The sequence below is a fragment of the Hyla sarda genome, chromosome 12 (assembly GCF_029499605.1).
Source record: "Hyla sarda isolate aHylSar1 chromosome 12, aHylSar1.hap1, whole genome shotgun sequence".
Classification (NCBI taxonomy): Eukaryota; Metazoa; Chordata; class Amphibia; order Anura; family Hylidae; genus Hyla; species Hyla sarda.
In genome coordinates, this window is record NC_079200.1 from 32054206 (window position 1) to 32078182 (window position 23977).

A 23977-nucleotide genomic window follows, 5' to 3' on the forward strand; every position below is an offset into this window, starting at 1 on the left:
TCTCAGCGACCTGAGATAACGTCACTAAATCAGTGGAGACCATATTTAAGGATATGCCGGCATGTGTATGTACAGAACTGCACTACCACCTAGACATCTGCTGTGTCACCAATCATTGTACACATTTGTAGTGTATAGATAAAACTTGGATAAAAAGTGTGAATTTTCATGTTATTGGATTTGTGTTCTCTCAGTTTTAAACATTCAGGTTATAATATCACAACTTTATACAGAAAGAGACACTGCGGGTCGGCACTACTATTCTTGAACTGGATGCCGCTATGGATATATCACGCTCATATGGAACCAGCTTCGGCTGGCGCTTATTCAATAGAAACAGCAAACATATGGAAAAACTTCAACAGAGAAACAAATGAAGGCACTCACCGTAAGATGTGTTTTTAGCTCCTTTTATTCAGCCATCTGGGAGGGAGGGCTACACAGCAGACAACTCCAGCGAGCAACATCCGGACATTGTTCGCTGGAATTGTCTGCTGTGTAACCCTTCCAGATGCCTCAATAAAAGAAGCTAAAAACACATCTTATGGTGAGTGCCTTCATTTGTTTCTCTGTCGCCTTTTTGAATCATCCTGATATAAAACAGCTGGGGGATCCTCTTTAGAATGGGGGTGCTCATTTTGTTTCCTACTATAGTTTATTGCATCAATCTATAAACATTAAGGGTCTATTCACACGTACAGTATTCTGCGCAGATTTGATGCGCAGGATTTTCTACTGCAGATTTCAATGTAAACTAAATGACTGAACACAGCTTCAAATCCTGCACATCAAATCTGCGCAGAATACTGTACGTGTGAATAGACCCTAAAGGTGATTTATCTGTACTCGTTCATGGCAACCAAGCCCCAGAAAATGAATTCTGCAAACTTGTAGGTTGCTATAGACAACCACATTGTTTGCATTACTTTTGATAAATCTCCTACACTATTCAGATACATACATGTTCAGTCCCATAACCACTGTCTATTACATAATAAAATGTCCCTGTCAAATGAAAAAAAAATCTTTTTACATGTCAAAAGTTTTGATTGATCGGGGTCTGGATATTTAGACCCCCACGGATTGTTAGAATAGACCAAGAGAAGTGGGTGGCTGTGCGCGTCTATTCCTGGCTCGCTGCTATCTCTATCTGGCTGCAGGAGATGAACTCTATAGTAAGTTTATGGAGCCTGTTTCCTGCAGCAAGACAGAAGGAGCAGTGCTTAGCCGTGCACTTCTCGTGGCTTGTTAGATCGGTTGGGGTGTGAATACCAAGACCCCGATCAATCAACATTTTTGACATGACTCTGAGACGTGTTAAAAGTTTTTTTTTTTTTAATTGACAGGGACACTTTAACCTCTTCCCTTGTTATCCTGGCTAAACTTACAAAACCAGATCTAGTAATGCACATGATTCTCATGACTTGACTAGCAACATCTTGTTTTCACAATAGAAAAAACAACATACCTCCCTTATATCTTGTGGATCTGTACTGTAAATTTATTGGGCATAATACGGTATGCTGGATTATACTGCTGTCCGTATTGCACTGTGTTGTGACCTGCACTTTCTGTGCATCGTTTGGTCTAAGGCCTGATGGGCTGGTGGGCCGTGATTCATGGCAGGGCTGACATGTCTTATCAGAGTAGCTGGCAACAGGCATTTTGTAGAAGGATATTGTAGTATGAGTTGGCAGCATCAGGCCCATAAAGAGTCCAGCTATGGTGGATGTGCTTGTCCTGTGGTGCTGAGGCAATGTGCTTCAACACTACTAGGAGGACACAAAGAGGAGTGGATATGGGGCTTTGTTTTGGTGCCATTGGGGAGCATGCAGTGAGACCACATGAGATGCCTAGATGACTTGTCCTGGGCTTGTTCATAGTAGGAGAATCAGCTAAAGCACAATGTCAGTAAGAGGATTGTAGAAAAGGCTGTGATCTCCTGAAGTTGAGACAGAGACCCAAAGAAATTGAGGTTCCTCAGCAATCCCATATAGAGCGGCAGACAATTGGCATGGAAGTGTAGACAGTGAACTGACAAGGGGTATGTAAAGGTTTGTGCAGGTTTTCGAAGTATTTCAGAACTGAAAGGAGCCGCAGTGGAAGTGGTGTGGGCTCTGTAACCCTATGAAGGCTTGTTTTTTTGTGGTATGAGATTTCATTGGTACTATTTTGAAATACATACATTTTATTGATCAGCTGACTTTTTTTTTTTAGCCTTGACTTGATTTCAATGTGGCATTCACTTTATTACTGGGCTCAGCATGTTGGATGGCAATAAAAAGTTTGGGTATGAGAAGCTACAGCTGGGAGAGACTTTAGCATTGAGATAAACAGAAACTAGTGGCTAGCGGGAGATTGGCTGCCCCGTGGCCTGTAGACTGGCTGCTTACATCTAGTCCATTAAAGTGGACTGGTGGAAGATAGAGGGATCAACAGTTGTTACCTCTTCCAATTCTAACAATTTGGGTAAAATGGATCACAGAAGTTTGGTATTATAGAATTGTTCCAGGAATCCAATACCGTCTCACTGATCCCTAGACACTATTTTGGCATACATTTGGGTAGTCAGGAGCCACATGGCAGACGCCTACGAGCCACATGTGGCTACACTTATCACTACATTAAGTCATACTGTATTACTGGTTCATTTTAAAGGGGTTCTCCGGTGCTTAGACATCTTATCCCCTATCCAAAGTCCCGCCGCTGGGGACCCCTGTGATCTTGCACGCGGAACCCCGTTTGTAATCAGTCCCCGGAGCGTGTTCGCTCCGGGTCTGATTACCGACGACCACAGGGCCGGCGGCGTGTTACATCACGCCTCCGCCCCGTGTGACATCAAGCTCCGCCCCTCAATGCAAGCCTATGGGAAGGGGAATGACAGCTATCACGCCCCCTCCCATAGGCTTGCATTGAGGGGCGGAGCGTGATGTCACACGGGGGCGGAGGCGTCACGTCACACGCCGCCGGCCTTGTGGTCGCCGGTAATCAGACCCGGAGCGAACATGCTCCGGGGACTGATTACAAATGGGGTGCCGCGTGCAAGATCACGGGGGTCCCCAGCGACGTCGGGACTCCCGCGATCAGGCATCTTATCCCCTATCCTTTGGTTAGGGGATAAGATGTCTAAGCACCGGAGAACCCCTTTAAAAAAATATAGGTTTATAAAACAAACACATACTGTAATCTCCACCTAGATTAAAGCAATCTATATGGTTTCCATTTAAATGGGTCAGCACAATTATTGTACTACATGCATACTGTATTTTATATTACCATATCACTATCTGTCCTCAGCTGATGCTTCTGTCCGCGCTGACATGTCTATGCGAAAGCCTGTGCCACATACTACGGTAAGTAGAACATGTATGTGTTTATGGATGATCTATCACTAGAGACACAACGTATAAGTTTTTAAGTGTAAACACAACACATAGTGACCACAAGAAGTGTACATTATATATCTTTGAAAGAAGTACTCCAGGATATAAAAACTTATCCCCTAAAGATAGGGGATAAGTTTCAGATCACGGGGTCCCAGCAGTCAGACCTTCTGTACAGGTCCCTGTCTCTCCTTCTAAATAGCGCATGTCGCCCACCGCACGAAGCGGCGCCTGACACGTCCTCTCAATGCAGCTCTATGGGAGAGACGGATATTTCTCAATGCAGTGCTCCGGCTCTCCCATAGAGCTGCATTGAGGGGGCATCAGCGTCCATACGGGAGATCGTGGGGGGTCCCAGCGGTTGGTACCCCTGTGATCTGACACTTAACCACTATCCTTAGGATAGAGTATACGTTTTTATACTGGAGATCTCTTTTAGGGGTTATCCGGGATAAGAAAACCATAGATTTCTTCCAAAAACAGTGCTACTCTTGTCTTTAGTTTTTGTGTGGTATTGCAGCTTAGTTCCTTTGACGTAAATGCTCCATTCGGTGATAACACACAGCCTGACGATAGGTGAGGCACTGATTTTAGAAGAAAGAAGCTATGTTTCAATACTACACGGTTTTTTAGATGTCTGCTTTCTGTCAGTGAATTAAGAAACAAATTTGTTTACATTCGAAGACTGAAACCGCACCCTGATACCCTTTTGGTCTGAAGCTGCGGTGTGTTACAGTGGCGCTTCTGTCAAAGGTCACTTGTATTATTGGCCTCTGGTGAGGTCACCTGCTGTGAAGAGGAGGGCGGCAGCGACACAACAGCTTATCTAAGAAAAGGGGGGGGGGGATAACAAAAAACCTTGCCATGTGCCACTTATTCATGCTGGCCGGGTCACTCAGCACCACCCACTGCCTGGTGGTAGGGTATGAACGACATGCAGCAGTGTGAGCTCCGCCTGCTCTTCTTCCCCTGCTTGTTAGTGAGTGAAACAACCAATGAGCGCTCCTTTAAGCCTGAAGAGAGAAGCACTTATTTGTTCCTGGGTAAGGGTGACGCTCGTTATGGTTCTGAATCAATACAATCCATCTCTGCCTCCCCACTACCTCCATGTCCCCCTCAGAGCCCCTCTGCCTCCATTTCCCCCTCTGCCTCCATGCCCCCCCCACTGACTCCATTTCCCCCACTGCCTCCATGCCCCCCCACTGCCTCCATGTCCCCCACTGCCTCCATTTCCCCCCCCCACTGCCTCAATGTCCCCCACTGTATTCATGCCCCCCCTACTGCCTCCATGACCCCCTCTGCCTCCATGCTTCTCCACCACTGCCTCCATATCCCCCACTGCCTCCATATCCCCCAATGCCTCCATGCCCCCCCACGGCCTCCATTTCCCCACCCCCAACTGCCTCCATTTCACCCCCACTGCTTCCATGCCCCCTCCCACTGCCTCCATGCCCTCCCCTCCCCTACTGCCTCCATGTCCCCCTATGCCTCCATGCTTCTCCACCACTGCCTCCATGTTAATAGCTGATCACCAGGGGAGACGAGTGTTGACACCCCACTGATTGAAATCACTGAAAACCCCCAGAAATTTTATTATTGCTCTAAATAAAATAAAAGCTGAAATCTTTTGGTTAACACTGATTCTTTATGTATATATAAGTGTAAGGCTTCTTTCACACTGCCGTTGCGCCCCTTCGAGAATGGCCGTCAAACTCTCTCTCTTTTTTTTTTTTTTTTTTTTAGTTTGACGGCCATCATTTTGACGGGGCGCAACGGGCAACAGCGGGTCCCGATGGACCCCATTATAGTCAATGGGGTCTGTCGGGCGCTGCTGTTTTTCAGCAAGAGTAAAACACGGCACAAGCAGTATTTTTTCTCCCACTATTCTCCACGGCGGCCCCAACAGCCGTCACAATTGTGACACCTGTAGTGTGAAAGGGGCCTAATATGGAAATTTGGTGTTATTTACAAAAACTAAACAAAACCTTAAAGGTGATATAAGGTGATTTTAGTATGTACCTGGCAGGCAGTAATGGACATGCTTAGGAAGGATCCGCGCTTGTCTTGGGGCTAAATGGCTATGTTGTGAGATTACCATAACACTGTGGCTAGCTTTTTGTGAACTTGGTATTTCCTGTTTGATTTTCCTTTTTTTGACTACAAATCCCACAATTCCATTTTCCTCCCTCCCACAAATCAGCCACCCCACCCATTGAAACATAAATGAGCTGCATCCATTCAAAAGACCTGTGGTTTTCAATCAGCTGTTGCATTAGTTGCAGATTGATCTCTCTCCCACCCAGCGATCCCTCCACCCATTGAAGCAGACAGGATCCCTCTCATCTGCTGACTACTGAGTCAGGTCTCGACCGCATTGCCACCTGTCAAAAATCTGAGACATTTTGTATGCTGTTAAAAATAAATATTGGGGTGAAAATCACATAAGAATTGTGGGAAAACCGTCACACACAGGTACAGACACTATATTATGAACGACACTAACTTTACAGCCCCTGTAGCATAGTCAAATAAAAAAAAATACCAGGAATACCCCTTTAAGGCCTTGTTTACATCTGCATCAGAGACTCTGTTTGGGGTTAGAAAACCAAGCCCGACAGTCTGTTGAACAACAGACACCAAAGGATCCCATTGACTATAATAGGCTCTGTCGGGTGTTCGTTTATTTAGCAGGATCTGAATAGAGAAAACATTACTGCTTCCAGGTCAGATCCCGCTATATAAATGGAGTCTGGAACGTAGCTCCGTGAACTAGGCTCAGACGCAGATGTGAGCTCAGCTTTAATGTTTCTGTTCTGAGCAGATGACGTGGAACGTCACTAATTTGACAATGTTTTTCTTATCTACAGGAAAAATGTGGACAGAAATTTGCTGCTGGAAAATATGGACACAGTTTTTTTGATTCTTGATGAAATCATTGATCAGGGGTGAGATCATACTTGATTTATTTTACTCTACAATCCCACATTGTGCTGGCTTTTATTGCATGTGGCAGCCGCAAAGTGGGACTGTATCCTTTGGAGTACAGCCACAAGTGGTGGATTTGCTGCAGAATTTGCATGCAAAAAATCCACACGAATGGTAGCAGCGAAGTGGAGGAGATTTCCCAAACCTCAACCAAACACTGCAGAAAAGATCTGCAGCACAATGTAACCTGTGGTAAAGATCTGCAGCCTGTCAGCTGTTGTGTCCACTGCAGATTTATATTGGATTTTCTCCAAATACTTCAATGGGGAAGCTGAGATCCGCTGACTTTGGTACAGATCGGAGGCAAAATCTGCAGCTGAAAATGCATTCACATTTTATCTCCAACCATTACCATTTATCCCAAGATCTGCAGTGCCAGATCTGCAGCATATCCACACACAACATCATGATTTAGTGTATATTTGCCACTGCGGAATCACTGCAGATATTTTACACTTTAGAAAATTTGCAGCATTCCTGCGGTCAGGGCCGGCCTTAGGTGTTCAGGCGCCCTGTGCGTACACAAAGAGGAAAAAAATCTTTGTGACAAATATATATTTTATATATTTAATCAGTTCCCTGCCCCCTTAATCAGTCCCATGTACCCCTTCACCAGTCCCCTGCCCCCCTTAATCAGATGCAGTATAGTTCCCCCACATTAGGTGCAGTATAGCTCTCCACATTAGGTGCAGTATAGTTCCCCCACATTAGGTGCAGTATAGCTCTCCACATTAGGTGCAGTATAGTTCCCCCACATTAGGTGCAGTATAGCTCTCCACATTAGGTGCAGTATAGTTCCCCACATTAGGTGCAGTATAGTTCCCCACATTAGGTGCAGTATAGTTCCCCCACATTAAGTGCAGTATAGTCCCCCCCACATTAAGTGCAGTATAGTTCCCCCCACATTAAGTGCAGTATAGTTCCCCCCACATTAGGTGCAGTATAGTTCCCCCACATTAGGTGCAGTATAGTTCCCCCACATTAGGTGCAGTATAGTTCCCCCACATTAGGTGCAGTACAGTTCCCCCACATTAGGTGCAGTATAGGTCCCCCACATTAGGTTCAGTATAGTTCCCCACATTAGGTGCCGTATAGTTCCCCACATTAGGTTGGCAGTATAGTTCCCCCACATTAGGTGCAGTATAGTTCCCCCACATTAGGTTGGCAGTATAGTTCCCCCACATTAGGTGCAGTATAGTTCTGAAGTCAATGTCAGTAACAAATAAATACAAGTGTCATATGCTCTAAAGCGATGGAAGCCTATGTGAGAGACCTGCCTGCCAGTTAAAGGTGTATTTTTTATATATCAACTGGCTCCAGAAAGTTAAACAAATTTGTAAATTACTTCTATTAAAAAAATCTTAATCCTTCCATTAATTATCAGCTGCTGAAGTTGAGTTGTTCTTTTCTGTCTGGCAACAGTGCTCTCTGCGGACATCTCTGCTTGTCTCGGGAACTGCGCAGAGTAGAAGAGGTTTGCTATGGGGACTTGCTTCTACTCTGGACAATTTCCGAGACACGTGTCATCAGAGAGCACTTAGAAAAGAATAACTCAACTTCAGCAGTTCATAAGTACTGAAAGGATTAAGATTTTTTAATAGAAGTAATTTACAAATCTGTTTAACTTTCTGGAGCCAGTTGATATATATAAAAAGTTTTTTCCTGGATAACCCCTTTAAGTAGTGATCTCCTCTAACTCAGGAGACAACTAGACAATATAGTAGTTTACACTTATACATGTGAATTCTTTTCAGAACATTTAAGACATCCTTAATCTGTACTACAATAAGGATCAACATGTAATGATGTCGGCTGATGGATAAGGCCAGCAGATCCTACTTCAACTGTAGGCCCAAAGTTTCTAAGAATAACAGAGGAAAATATTATGATTTAATGCACAAGCTATAGAGTAAAAAAGGAAATCTACAGTGTCAGGCTGGGGTTCTGTGGGCCCACCAGAGGAGATGATCCTGGGGGTCCCATCTATCTATACAGAACATCTCATGTCCGAATGTAATCCTTTGCTGTTAGCATTGTGCACACAAGTCAGGTTCCTAATATTGTATAATATGTTATTTATGATTCATTCTGTAGGAAATAGTGACAAGTGGTCGGCCCCATAGTCAGCGAGCTTTGGCTGGATCACTGGGGCCCATTGTTGCGCTGGGGGATTCTCTGGTACCTTGGTTGTCTAGTCCGACCCTGCACATCTACATTAACTGGACCATAATTTACTGTTATTATACACACAGCCTATATATGCAATAAGTACGCATCTAGCATTTGTGGGCACATGATGCAAACTATTATAGGTGGAATTTGTATGGATTTATAATGAGGATAACTCTTAAAGGGGTACTCCGCTGCCCCAGCATTCGGAACATTTTGTTCCGAACGCTTGGAACGTGGGGCGGGGGTCGTGACATTACGCCCATGCCCCTTGTGATGTCACGCCACGCTCCCTCAATGCAAGTCTATGGGAGGGGGCGTGATGGCTGTCACGCCCCCTCCCATAGACTTGCATTGAGCGGACGTGGCGTGATGTCCCGAGGGGTGTGGCCATGATGTCACGACCCCAGCCGTCCACACCCAGTGTTCTAAACTAACGCCAGGTGCTGCACAGAGATCGCCGGGGTTCCCAGCTGCAGGACCCCCCGTGATCAGACATCTTATCCCCTATCCTTTGGGGTGGAGTACCCCTTTAAAGGGGTACTCCGGTGCTAAGACATCTTATCCCCTATCCAAAGGATAGGGGATAACATGCCTGATCGTGGGGGTCCCGCCGCTGGGGACCCCCGTGATCTTCCACGCCGCTAGAATCAGTCCCCGGAGCGTGTTCGCTCCGGGTCTGATTACTGGCGATCACGGGGACGGAGCATAGTGATGTCACAGCTCCGCCCCCGTGTAACGTCATGCTCCGCCCCCTCAATGCAAGCCTATGGGAGGGGACATGGCAGCTGTCAAGCCCCTCCAATAGACTTGCATTGAGGGGGCGGAGCGTGACGTCACATGGGGCGTAGCCATGATGTCACTATGCTCCGTCCTCGTGGTCGAGATGGACTCAGCCTGAGGACCTCCAGCGGTTCCGGAAGCCGCTAAAGGTGGGTGCTGTATGGTAGATCCCGGGGGTCCCCAGCGGCGGGACCCCCGCGATTTGACATCTTATCCCCTATCCTTTGGGGTGGAGTACCCCTTTAAAGGGGTACTCCGGCGCTAAGACATCTTATCCCCTATCTAAAGGATAGGGGATAAGATGCCTGATCACGGGGGTCCCCCCGTGATCTTCCACGCCGCACCCCGTTAGAATCAGTCCCCAGAGCGTGTTCGCTCCAGGTCTGATAACTGGCGATCACGGGGATGCAGCATAGTGATGTCACGGCTCCGCCCCTGTGTGATGTCACGCTCCGCCCCCTCAATGCAAGCCTATGGGAGGGGGCGTGGCAGCTGTCAAGCCCCTCCAATAGACTTGCATTGAGGGGGCGGAGCGTGACGTCACATGGGGCGGAGCCGTGACGTCACTATGCTACGTCCTCGTGGTCGAGATGGACTCAGCCTGAGGACCTCCAGCGGTTCCGGATGCCGCTAAAGGTAGGTGCTGCATGGTAGATCCTGGGGGTCCCCAGCGGCGGGACCCCCGCTATCTGACATCTTATCCCCTATCCTTTGAATAGGGGATAAGATGTCTAGGGGCGGAGTACCCCTTTAAACTGAACTATGAACATCTGACAAGGCATATCCCACTGGTGCTTGTTGCAGACAAGTCTCCATCTTACCCCAAGCAGTAAGATGCTAAGTACCGTAGGCTTGAAAGCTTCATGGTAACTTTTAATTTAGTGAAATACTTCAAGTAAGTGCCTTCATGAATAAGTAAAGTATTGTGATCAAGAACCAGCTTTTGTTTTGGACTCTGTCCAGAATAGCTCCATCTACATTCTGAACTGGCTAGACAGAAAATCTTAGAGATGGTTCTAAATAAATCCTGAACACACATTCCCGTTTAGTATTAGGAGACCCGCTGTACCCTCCGGATGTCAGCACTGGTCCATCAGAGAGCGTGGGGGAATGTCTACGGAAGAACACTGCATACAGTACTCTGGGAAGACACTTTACATACTGTGCATGGAGACTGGGAACGGGTTAAATTCATTTCTCTTGCATTGTTTTAGTGATCGATAGGGGACCAAGGGTCTAAAGAGACACCGGAGAATAAAAACTTTTCACATGTCCCAAGGACATTTGGTTGTCTGATCTCTTCGATAGTACTTTGTAATACTTTTGTATTACAGTGTATTATGACTGTTAGATGGTTTGGAAAGGGCCAATAGATGCATGTACATGACAAAACCTGGGGCCTTTTCTAGGCCTATCAACCTATTAGTACTGAACAATTGTATTGTGGGGGCACCAATGCTTACACAGGGAGACATTCCTTTCTGTTAAATCACTTAGGTGCTGTGGATATTATTAACAGGAGCATCAAATGGGCTTAAACAGTCAGGTTTGTGCTTCCTAGCTCTGCTCAGTGCCAACTGTATAATATAGCCAGCACCCACAAGTGGTAACATGGGCATAGAGGTTTGTAGGATCTATCTTCTTAACTGTAAAGCATTATTACAGCCATTGGCGTGAAGATACGCTAATATCCAATGCAGAGCCCACAGATTCTACAAGCACCTTGTGGAGAATACATGTTAAAAGGGGTATTCCGGTTTTATACATCTTATCCCCTATCCAAAGGATAGGGGATAAGATGTATGATCGCAGGGGTCCCGCCGCTGGGGACCCCCGCGAGCTCGGCGCAGCCCCGGCACTCTGTGCCAGGCACTGCCTCAGAGACAGGGAAGTCACGCCATGCCCCCTCCATTCATGTCTATGGGAGGGGGCGTGACGGCCGTCACGCCCCCTCCCATAGACATGAATGGAGGGGCCATGGCGTGTCATCACTTGGGGCGTGGCCATGACGTCAAGTTCCCGTTTCGGAGGCAGCACCGGCAAAGAATCAAGCAATAGAGAGGTAAAGCTGGCACTAACACTAATGAGCAAGACGACTGTCGTACGAATGCTGATCCACGTCCTATGGACAATATATGCACTGTCTTGAATCCCGCCTCCAGCGGTGCTCTGTCCAACAGACCAAAAGGCAGTAATCGCACAAAGAAGATAGAAAGGACGGCAACTCACTGGAAAGTCGTGCGGCTTTATTCTCAAGACACAGGGTACAGCAGGTACACAAAGAGCAACGTTTCACAGATTGGCTTCTTCCGGCTCGGGAAGAAGCCAATCAGTGAAACGTTGCTCTTTGTGTACCTGCTGTACCCTGTGTCTTGAGAATAAAGCCGCACGACTTTCCAGTGAGTTGCTGTCTTTTCTATCTTCTTTGTGCGATTACCGGCACAGAATGCCGGGTTCTGACCCGAGATTGTAGGGGTCCCCAGTGGCGGGACCCCTACGATCATACATCTTATCTTCTATTTTGGATAAGGGATAAGATGTATAAAGCCGGAATACCCCTTTAATGTCCTGACTTCATAATAGGATGTCACTGAGGATAACAGGGATCATCCATGTACTTAGAATATACAGTATTTTAGTATTAACCATGTTTAACATTGTCTTTCAGCGTGATTTTGGAGTGCGAATCCCAGAAAGTCATTCAGAGACTCAACTTCAAGGTGATATTGAGTGACCTCTCATTGATGTACTTGGCTGTGCCTATTGTTATCTTCTTTCTTGTGTCTACAGTATAGGCCACTTTATCGCAGTTGTATTTTTCCTCCCAAATATGGGCATTTTGGACTATTCACTGGGGATGTATAATATATACATATAATTAAAAAATACTACATGCCCAGCTTTCATCTGTTTTGTAGATAAAATGCCATCTGGAACCTACAGAGTGTCCATGTCCTATTGTGGACACTGTTCTAAGTAAGGTTTTGTTTTACAGATCAAGTGGGTCAGATTTACTGATTGTGCCACTGTGGGATATACAGAGTTGTGCCATGTTTACAGTATTGACTGTATGATAAATTTGACACATCCATAGACATTGATTGATAACATGATGCCTATATTTTGTGGCAAAAAGTATGTGGTGAAGCCATGGGGTGTGAAGTGAGGTGTATAAGGCAGGTGTAGTAGCCCATGGGCCGATGGTGTTAACTCCTAAATGTTCGTGATGCCAGGGCATGGTTTTTAACTGAGAACCACCTGAATGGTAGCACGGCTAGTCCTAGTTAGGCAGGGCAAATAAGAGTCCAAGGCCAGGTTAGGGTTAATGGTATCTTTACTGAGGTAGACAGATGGTAACAGTCTTTACAGCTAGGCCAGGATCCCAGAGAGATGACCAGTAACACAAGAGACCTCGCAGCTTGCTGGGACTTGCAGTGACTTTGACAGACTTTAGCGCAGCCACGCTGACTATAATAGACTTGACTTGACTGAAGATAGTGACAGCAGACAGAGATGACTTGTCTTACTGACTTGTGGCTGTAATTTAGACTTGAGGCCTCCAGATGTGCTGGACACTGGCTCTGAGACATCTGGACTGGACTTGACCTCAGCAGACAGTGTGGTGGAAGAGAGATTGTAGTACCTCCCCCTCATATAAAGGGGGGGCTGAGCAAGGAGCCCATTGGCTAGCTGCGGGTCATCTGGTCACCTGGTGCTCTCTGGGTAAGAAAACATGGGACTTTAACATGTGCCAACCATTATCATGTGATCAATAACCATGTGACCATATAAAAGGTCCTTTACATATAATATACAATTATACAGATTATAGGGGTATAATGCAGGTGAGCCTTGGGGACGTGCAGGGACTCAAGCTGATAGGACTGTGAGATGCATATCCCGTACTGGGACATCACAAGTACATTTCAGGACATGCCCATTTTTTCTAAACCACAACCTGTGTGCTTCTAAAACACATCCTCCAAGCTGAACGATACCCAAAAATCTGGGAGATCTTCAGAACCTTCCACTTTTTCACATTTTGTTATATTGCAGCCTGCAAAAAAATAAAAAATAAATAAAAAAAAAGGTCACATTTTCCCTCATGAATCTGACTCAGTACTCCATAATGACAAAGTAATAACAGAATGTTACAAATCTGCTAGTTTATTGAAAAAAACGGAAATTTTGCAGAGATATAAGTATTTAGACCCTTAGTTGATGCCCCTTTGGCAGTGATTCCAGCCTCCAGTCTTCTTGGGCATGATGCCACAAGGTTTACACACCTGGATATGGGGATTTTCTGCCATTCTTTTGTGCAGGTCCTTCTAATGGCTACCATTAATGGATGGGAACCAGTAATGGCAGCCATTTTCAGATCTCTCCAGAGATGTTCTGTTGGGTTCCAGTCAGGGCTCTGGCTGGGCCACTCATGGACATTTACAGAGTTGTCCCTAAGCCACTACTGCGTTGTCTTGGCTGTGTGCTTGTCTTGTTGGTAAACAACAACTTTTAGGGGTACTCTGCCAAAGGGGTTAACCCTAAAACTAGAAATCCCCCCTGTTTAAAACTTTAATGATTTATTTGATCACTTAAAATAAAACAAAATGAGGACAAAGTGAGTGTTTGGTGCTTGTTAAAAACAAGTGGGCACCTATGATGCATACTCCTCATAGATCACAGGGGTGTGGAAATTTTATTAAAAAAACTACCGTATTTATCGGCGTATAACACGCACTTTTTAGGCAAAAATGTTTTGCCTAAAGTCTATGTGCGTGTTATACACCGATACACCCCCAGGAAAGGCAGGGGGAGAGAGGCCGTCGCTGCCCGCTTCTCTCCCCCTGCCTTCCCTGGGGTCTAGAGCGCTGCTGTCGGCCCTTCTTACCCCCTGGCTATCGGCGCCGCTGCCCATTCTGTCCCCCTGACTATCGTGCCGGCGCCCCATTGCCGGCGCCGTTAGCCAGGGGGAGAGAAGCGGCGCCGACAGCCAGGGGGAGAGAAGGGGCAGCGGCACCCATTGCCGGCGCCGCTGCCCCGTTGCCTCCCCCCATCCCCGGTGGCATAATTACCTGAGTCGGGTCCGCGCTGCTGCAGGCCTCCGGCGTGCTTCCTCGGCGTCGTTGCTATGCGCTGAACGGCGCGGCGCATGACGTCAGTGCGCCGCGCCGTGCATAGCAACAACGCAGGGGACGCACGCCGGAGGCCTGCAGCAGCGCGGACCCGACTCAGGTAATTATGCCACCGGGGATGGGGGGAGGCAACGGGGCAGCGGCGCCGGCAATGGGTGCCGCTGCCCCTTCTCTCCCCCTGGCTGTCGGCGCCGCTTTTCTCCCCCTGGCTATCGGCGCCGGCAATGGGGCGCCGGCACCGATAGTCAGGGGGACAGAACGGGCAGCGGCGCAGATAGCCAGGGGGTGAGAAGGGCCGACAGCTGCGCTCTAGACCCCAGGAAAGGCAGGGGGAGAGAAGCGGGCAGTGACGGCCTCTCTCCCCCTGCCTTTCCTGGGGGTATATCGGGGTATACACGCGCACACACGCACCCTCATTTTACCATGGATATTTGGGTAAAAAACTTTTTTTACCCAAATATCCTTGGTAAAATGAGGGTGCGTGTTATAGGCCGGTGCGTGGTATACCCCGATAAATACGGTACTTGTCCACGGGACTAAAATGGAGCAAAATCTACTTGTCCCTCATGACGATCCACTTGTCGGGGCCAATTTTCGCTTTTATGCTCATTTTTTCCTCCTCGCTCTATAATAGCCCTAACTACCTACTATAATGATACCTTTTAATTGTTCCATAACTCCATATTCTCTGGACCAAAAAAAAAAAAAAAAAAATATATATATATATATATATATATATATATATAAAAATATATATTAGGTGAAGTGAAATTGAAATAGTAAAAGATAATTTTGCAGGTTTGGTGGTTTTCTTTTCTGCGCCATTTACCTTGTGGTTGAGATAACATGTTAGTTTCATACTTTAGGCCGCCTGATTACAGCGATACCAGATTTTATATAATTTATGTCATGTTTTACTCATTTTGAAAAAAATTCGGAACTTTTTAGAGTTTTTTTAATTGCCATTTTATTTTTTTACCCCTGTAACAATTTTTTCCGCATACCGCATACCAGGCTGTATGAGGGCTCATTTTTTGCGCCATAATCTGTTTTTTGTATCGGTACCATTTTAGTATTGATCTGACTTTTTAAATCGCTTTTTAACTTTTTTTCTGGGGATATTATAAAAATTGCAATTCTATGTTATTTTTTTTTTTACAATTTACCGTACGGGATTCATAATGTTATATTTTAATAGGTTGTACAATTACGCACGAAGCAATACCAAATATGTTTATTTTTATAATGTTTGCATGTTGTTATATAGCAAAATGGGGTCATTTGAACTTTTAACATGAAGGGGGTTAATGTGTGTGTTTTTTTTAACTTTTATTAAAACTTTTTTTTTATACACTTTATTAGACTAATAGGAGGAATCATTAGATTCCTCCTCCAGATGAATAGAGTTCTATTGAACTCATTGATCTGTGTGCTCTGCGATCCATTGATAGAGCCTGGTCCAGCCAGGATCTATCAATGACAGAGCCGGACAGTAGAGATGAGCGAACTTACAGTAAATTCGATTTGTCACAAACTTTTCCGCTCGGCAGTTGATGACTTTTCCTGCATAAATTAGTTCAGCTTTCAGGTTCTCCCGTGGGCTGAAAAAGGTGGATACAGTCCTAGGAGACTCTTTCCTAGGACTGTAGCCACCTTTTCCAGCCCACCGGAGCACCTGAAAGCTGAACTAATTCATGCAGGATAAGTCATCAACTGCCGAGCCGAGAAGTTCGTGACGAATCGAATTTACTGTAAGTTCACTCATCTCTACCGGACAGCAATGAACAGAGGTAAGTCCTCCGGCTACCTCCATAGTGGATCTCCCCCTGCGATCACACTGCGGGGGGGGGGGGGGCGATCCACCCCATTAGCCCACCAGGGAGCATTCACATGTCCCTTTAGACGCCGCTGTCAGGTTTGACAGCGGCGATCTAAAGGGTTAATAGCCAGCCGCGGCGATCGCCGCATGCTGGCTATTAGTGGCGGCCCCCGGCTACTGAAAACAGCCGGGGGCTGCAGAGTATGGAGTGGGCAGGAATCCGGAGCCCGCTCCATACAGACTGCTGAGAACAGCCCGGGGCCGCAGAGTATGGAGCGGGCAGGAGTCCGGAGCCCGCTCCATACAGACTGCTGAGAAAAGCTCGGGGCCGCAGAGCATGGAGCGTGCAGGAGTCCGGAGCCCGCTCCATACATATTGCTGAGCGCCGCATGCTGCCTATTGGTGGCGGTGTGAAACTTGTGCCCCTTGCAGATGTGCGACTGCTCCTCCCCTCAGCTCTGCGAAAGTTTCTGAAGCTAGAGCTGGGGGGAGCGAAGGCAGAGGACACAGGTCTACACGGGGAGCATGAAGCCACGCCCCCTCATCTCCCCCCGCAGGTCTGCATTGCAGAAAGAAGGCCGAGCAGGGGGAGTGAGGACATACACAGCTTCTCATCTCCCACTCCCCCTGCTCTGCCTTCAGAGGATGCCAGTTTCCACAGCCGGGGGCTGCAGAGTATGGAGCGAGCACGAGTCGGGAGCCCGCTCCATACAGACTGCAGAGCGCCGTAGTGCTTGTCAGGTCAGGCCCAGCTTGCCCGAAGCCGGGCTAAGGGCCTGAATACGTGCCTGGCGCCCGAAACTGCTTGTCCTGGGCGTCGGGCGATAGGAATTCCACATTCTGGGATCAATAAGATTCTCCAAACTTATTGGCCTATTCTGCAAACAGACATGGATCGTATAGGCAAGATTGGTCCTAGACCAAATGTTGCATATAGAAGGGGACCCAATCTATGGGAGCTGTTAGTCCACAGTCATCTAGAAGAAAGACCAGTGTCTAATCAAACATGATTAGACACTGGTCTTTCTTCTAGATGACATGGCAGGATGTGATTGGACCAGAGTGATGCACTCACTAAAAACGTCATCAACAGAGTACTTATAAGGATGGGATCCCGGGATTGCGGCCATTAGCTGGACTCCCTTGATAAAGTCAGCGTGGTCTGACGAAACGTCGGTGGGCGGATGGCTAGCACTTAATTTTAAACAGCCACCATAAATACCAGCGTACATATGAGTGCGATTCCACAGCTAACAGCTACATAAAAAGAGCGTAAGCTTGACATACAATTGGACGCACATAGTTATCTAGCTGAGCATAGGTTGTGTTTATAGCAAGCACCAAACACTCACTTTGTCCTCATTTTGTCTTATTTTAAGTGATCAAATAAAGCATTAAAGTTTTAAACAGGGGGGATTTCTAGTTTTAGGGTTAACCCCTTTGGGGGAGTACCCCAAATGTTGTTGTTTGCATATCTGCCGTGGAATCCTTGGGGGATTTGTTGTTTATTGTCTTGTTGGCAAGCGGAAATTCTGAAGTGTGAATGGGAGTGCAGAATCCCATAGAAGTCTATGAGCTTTAATTTGAGGCGGAATTCCGCAAGCAGAAATTCTGCCGCGTGAATAGACTCTTAGGCTAGGTTCACACTGCAGAATTTCTGGGCAGAATTTCTGCTGGAGATTGAGCCGGCGGCGCTAGGACCGAGCAGACTGCATTGCTGCCCCTCTAGACTTCAATGTATTCTGGGTGGATCTTTTGGGAGATCTGCTCAGAAATGCATTGCCATCTATGGGAACGGCAATGTAGTCCACGAGGTCCTAATGCCGTCGCCTTGATCTCCAGCAGAAATTCTGCCCAGAAATTCCACAGTGTGAACCTAGCCTTAGGCTGGGTTCACACTAAGGAATCTCTGGGCAGAATATCTGCCGGAGATTTAGCCGGCGGCACTAAGACCGCACGGACTGCATTGCCATCCCCATAGACGGCAATGCATTTCTGGGTGGATCTTTTGGAAGATCTGCTCAGAAATGCGTTGACATCTATGGGGATGACAATACAGTCCACGCGGTCCTAGTGCCGCTGGCTTGATCTCCGGCAGAAATTCTACCCAGAAATTCCACAGTGCGAACCCAGCCTTATACTACAACTTCTACCATAGTTTTTTTTTAACACAGGGGAGCGCCCTGTGTCTCGTGTCCTTTATTCCATTTACTTCAATGAGATGCAACTCCACACACAAACTGAGGACAGTGATGTAACTGTTTTCTTATCCTGGATAACCCCTTTAAGAGAAATTTCAAGTGTCATAGTAAAGGGTCTGAATACTTATGTCCATGCTAAATTTTTGTTTTTCCTTTTTAATAAATTTGCTAAAAATGTCTAAAATTAAGTGCAGAATAATGAGAAAGAGCTTGATATTTTTACATTTTAGCACAAAGCTGCAACATAATATGTGAAAAAGTTTAAGGGTCTGAAGACTTTCCAAATGCATTGTACAAGTGGCGTAAGGCATGCACGTCAGTTCTTTGGCACAAACGGACCAAAAAGTCTGGTGTTCTTGGAATAGTAAATCTACCACAATGAATTCAATGCATTTTAGTTTATGCAAAATACCTATAAAAAGATGAAAATTTCCACATAGGAAAGTGTTCCTAACCCTATTAACTGAAAACTACAAAGTAATGCATAGAAATAATAAAGGGGAGCTCAGGTGGAAACAAGTGGAAAACAAATGTTTACACATCAACTGGCGCCAGAAATTTAAACAGATTTGTAAATTACTTCTAGTTCAAAATCTTAATCCTTCCAGCACTTATCAGCTATTGTATACTACAGAGGAAATTGTGTTGTTCTGTTCAGTCTGACCACAGTGCTCTCTGCTGACACCTCGTGCCAGGAACTGTCCAGATTAGAAGCATATCCCCATAGAAAACCTCTCCTGCTCTGGACAGTTCCTGACACGGACAGAGGTGTCAGCAGAGAGCACTGTGGTCAGACTGGAAAGAACTACACAACTTCCTCTGTAGTATACAGCAGCTGATAAGTACTGGAAGGATTACGATTTTTTAATAGAAGTAATTTACAAATCTATTAAAAGAAAATGGGGCTCAAAGGTCAAAGATATCTGGTTTAGATTAATTTGTATTTATTAATATAGAATATAAAATGAATTAAATAGGGAATGCACAGGGCCCTTGTACTCCCCTAATTAATTTAATATACAGTAAAATATATATATTAATCCCAATATAAAAATAGCAGCTAAAAACTAAAATTCAATACAAACTAAAAATAACTGTAAAAATTATTCTGCGATTTGAGCCTGTGTGATCAATATAGCGATCGGCTAATCCTGTAGAGAAGCACAGTACAAATGTTCATTCCTGTTCACAGATACAATGTAGCAGCTGCAGATAACAATAAGTCAATTAATATTGTATCTGTCCAGCCAGTGGCAACTAGATTCCACCAATATAATGATACAGTGTAGCGCTTTGTGGATAGTCGCTTGAGATCGATCTTTTTAAGTGTCTCTGTATAAACCGCAAATTATCACATCAACCAGTCGGCAATATAATCCAAAAAAATGCTCACCGCTCCCGGGATACCATGGATCTCCCTTCGGTGTAGTCCTGTGGACCGGCTGTATAGCGTATTTCGCCTGGTGACTAGCCTCAGTCAGGGATCGTGCTGCTGGAGTCTCGGCCGACTCCTAAGGACGCAGCACTTGGTGGTGGGCACCGTTTGGGGGGACTGCAGCGCTGTCAAGCGGAGTCCCTTGATCAAACCAACTGGGAAAAAAAGCGGTCAGCAAACATCGAATCCTTGTTATAGATAGCCCGGTTGGCTTCAAACTTGTAATTAAAGTAGCGGCTGGATGCGGTATACAGAGTGGGTGACCCGGCGGCGTTCCTCGTGCACAGGTCGCGCGCTCGGGAGATAGCACACTGTAACAAATGTCTTGGATCTGTCAATATGATCGCTAGTGCTGTTAGGCAGATGTCCCATATTAGCAGGCTCAATATCGCATATTTAGAATCGCTGGACGCGTTTCAAAACCATCCTCGTTTTTTTCTTCAGCAGCGGAACGTTCCGCTGCTGAAGAAGAAAAAACTGAAGAAGAAGAAAAAACCGAGGATGGTTTTGAAACGCGTCCAGCGATTCTAAATATGCGATATTGAGCCTGCTAATATAGGACATCTGCCTAACAGCACTAGCGATCATATTGACAGATCCAAGACATTTGTTACAGTGTGCTATCTCCCGAGCGCGCGACCTGTGCACGAGGAACGCCGCCGGGTCACCCACTCTGTATACCGCATCCAGCCGCTACTTTAATTACAAGTTTGAAGCCAACCGGGCTATCTATAACAAGGATTCGATGTTTGCTGACCGCTTTTTTTCCCAGTTGGTTTGATCAAGGGACTCCGCTTGACAGCGCTGCAGTCCCCCCAAACGGTGCCCACCACCAAGTGCTGCGTCCTTAGGAGTCGGCCGAGACTCCAGCAGCACGATCCCTGACTGAGGCTAGTCACCGGGCGAAATACGCTATACAGCCGGTCCACAGGACTACACCGAAGGGAGATCCATGGTATCCCGGGAGCGGTGAGCATTTTTTTGGATTATATTGCCGACTGGTTGATGTGATAATTTGCGGTTTATACAGAGACACTTAAAAAGATCGATCTCAAGCGACTATCCACAAAGCGCTACATTGTATCATTATATTGGTGGAATCTAGTTGCCACTGGCTGGACAGATACAATATTAATTGACTTATTGTTATCTGCAGCTGCTACATTGTATCTGTGAACAGGAATGAACATTTGTACTGTGCTTCTCTACAGGATTAGCCGATCGCTATATTGATCACACAGGCTCAAATCGCAGAATAATTTTTACAGTTATTTTTAGTTTGTATTGAATTTTAGTTTTTAGCTGCTATTTTTATATTGGGATTAATATATATATTTTACTGTATATTAAATTAATTAGGGGAGTACAAGGGCCCTGTGCATTCCCTATTTAATTCATTTTATATTCTATATTAATAAATACAAATTAATCTAAACCAGATATCTTTGACCTTTGAGCCCCATTTTCTTTTAATACATTGTTCCTATTTTTTACACCGTGGGTATAGGTGTTTGTTGGGTCGCTCGGGTCTTTAGTGACGGTCAGATAGACAGGAGCCTCTCCATTGTGTTTATATAATTTACAAATCTGTTTAACTTTCTGGCACCAGTTGATTTAAAAACAAATTTTTTTTTTCCACCGGACTACCCCTTTAAACAAAAAACAAACTCTTAAAGGAAAACTGCCAGCTTGTTCAGCCACACTAAACCCAATACATGAGTTATAGTGTGGGTAAACAGGAGTCCAACGAGGTGTCACCTACTTAAATATGTCCAGTAGGTCCTGAGATATGTCCGCCTTAAGATCGTCTGCTAAATTTTGTAAATCACGCACAGGGGGTGGGGCTTCGACTGCTTCATTTACATATTCATTGTCTGTGACTCCACATCCTAGTGAAGTAGAGTCACAGACAATGAATATGTAAATTGAGCCGGCGGAGACCAGTGTTAGTAATAGCGTGTGAATGTACCCTGATAGGGTAAATAATGGATCTATCACAAAATTTCCACTTCTCACATTATTGGTCGCTTTATTGCAGACGGTGTCGGAACAAGCATTCGGCTTTGTGCTGTTTGACTACATCGCTGGCAGCAGTGAGCAGAGAGAAGGCCATAGGAGGTCAGCGCTGGAGTGATTGAGGTTACCGACCCCACAATGATGACGGCAATAGTCCCGCGATTGTCCATACCTACCACCTGTAAAACCATGTGCCTCATATACAGAAACTAATGGAGGTATTAAGGTGCTCTTACAATGCAAGTGCTATTGGCGGTAGCTACCATGTGCGTTCCTTGCAGGCGGCACCTGGACTTGCCGCTTTAAGCAGTGGTGAATCCAGGTGCAGCCCACATTTACTGGTGATGAGTAAGTGCTTAAGGCCGCAGCTAGCACTTTGTATTTGCTGATAATTTCGGGCTGCACTTGGACTTGGCACTGCTTAAAGGGGAACTCCGCCCCTAGAAATCTTATCCCCTATCCAAATCTTATCCCTGCACCCGACGTTCGTTTAGAGCGTCGGGTGCAGTGAAGGAGGCTCGTGACATCACGGTCACGCCCGCTTGTGATGTCACGGCCACCCCCCCTCAATGCATGTCTATGGGAGGGGGCGTGACGGCCGTCACGCCCCCTCCCATAGACTTGCATTGAGGGGGCGGGGCCATGATGTCACAAGCGGGGGCATGACTGTGACGTCATGAGTCTCCGCCCCGCATCGCCAGTCATCTGGCACGGAGCACTGGATTAGAGATGAGCGAATTTACAGTAAATTCGATTCGTCACGTACTTCTCGGCTCGGCAGTTGATGACTTATCCTGCGTAAATGAGTTCAGCTTTCAGGTGCTCCGGTGGGCTGGAAAAGGTGGATACATTCCTAGGAAAGAGTCTCCTAGGACTGTATCCACCTTTTCCAGCCCACCGGAGCACCTGAAAGCTGAACTAATTTATGCAGGATAAGTCATCAACTGCCGAGCCGAGAAGTTCGTGACGAATCGAATTTACTGTAAGTTCGCTCATCTCTACACTGGTTGTCTGGGGTGCTGCAGCCGAGATCACCGGGGTCCACAGTGGTGGGACCCCGCCCCCCATGATCAGACATCTTATCCCCTATCCTTTGGATAGGGGCTAAGATGTCTAGGGGAGGAGTACCCCTTTAAAGCGTTGATTCCACATGCCGCCTGCAATAAAAGAATGCATGTGATAGTCATGGCCGATAGCACAACATGTAAAGGCCATTTACAGACCCCTCACAGAATTTACACAATTGGCCTCAATAAATAATAATTTGCTGGTTTGTTGACTATGCTTGGTTTTCAGATAACAAAGAAGGGGGAGAAAAGGAGTATATGAAACATAAGTATTAATTGAGAATTTTCCTATCCTGGGTGACGGAAAATTTGGATTTTAATAAAAACAAAACGCGAGTATTATGCTTTTAAACTTCTTTACTAAACTCAGCAGCATATAAGTAATGGAAGTATCATAGACATTTTTTATATAAATAAAGTGTAAATAAACATCAGGATACTAGGATGCAACCTAGAATGATGATCATGGCCTCGACCAATCAGGCAACAGTACAGCAGATATCAATAACTGTCATATAGATAACTTCCTTCTTCTTTGCGAAGTAGACAGGAACAATTGGTAACAGGTAGTCGTAGAACAAGAAAACCAATGTGAATCGGAATGCAACTCCATCGATGAAAATCGTCATAACAGGAGAAGATGAAGTGATCATTGTTGAACTGAAAGAAAGAAAAAACATAATTATAGGGATGGGTTCTGGGAGGGATAATACTCGCGTTTTGTTTTTATTAAAATCCAAATTTTCCGTCACCCAGGATAGGAAAATTCTCAATTTTAAGGCAAAACAAAACGCTTCGTATTATGCTAGTTCAAAGCTATTAATAAAGATTATAAACTCTAATTAGTACAATAGAGGAAGAAAATAAAATAAATTATAACAATAACATGGAAACATGTGATTCAGGTCTAAAATAGAAGGTTTTAAAGGTTGAATCAGAAGACCAATTGGCAGCTTTCAGTAAGTCCGATAAAGAAGCACCAGATTG

General features: G+C 45.7%; 1 protein-coding gene and 1 long non-coding RNA gene across 2 annotated transcripts in view; one reads left to right on the plus strand and one right to left on the minus strand.

Annotated features, from left to right (window-relative positions):
* The window catches only part of COPZ2 (COPI coat complex subunit zeta 2), an 85377-nt gene extending 62908 nt beyond the window's left edge, over positions 1-22469 (plus strand). Inside the window, exons 5-8 of the mRNA XM_056549026.1 lie at positions 3298-3353; positions 6251-6328; positions 11989-12040; positions 21946-22469. Of these exons, the coding sequence (XP_056405001.1) occupies positions 3298-3353; positions 6251-6328; positions 11989-12040; positions 21946-22041 (282 nt within the window). The 3' untranslated portion in view covers positions 22042-22469. The remainder of the gene's footprint in view (positions 1-3297; positions 3354-6250; positions 6329-11988; positions 12041-21945) is intronic.
* LOC130296954 (uncharacterized) overlaps positions 1-23977 on the minus strand; it is a 65060-nt gene that overhangs the window by 20190 nt on the left and 20893 nt on the right. The gene's annotated exons all lie outside the window — the stretch shown is intronic.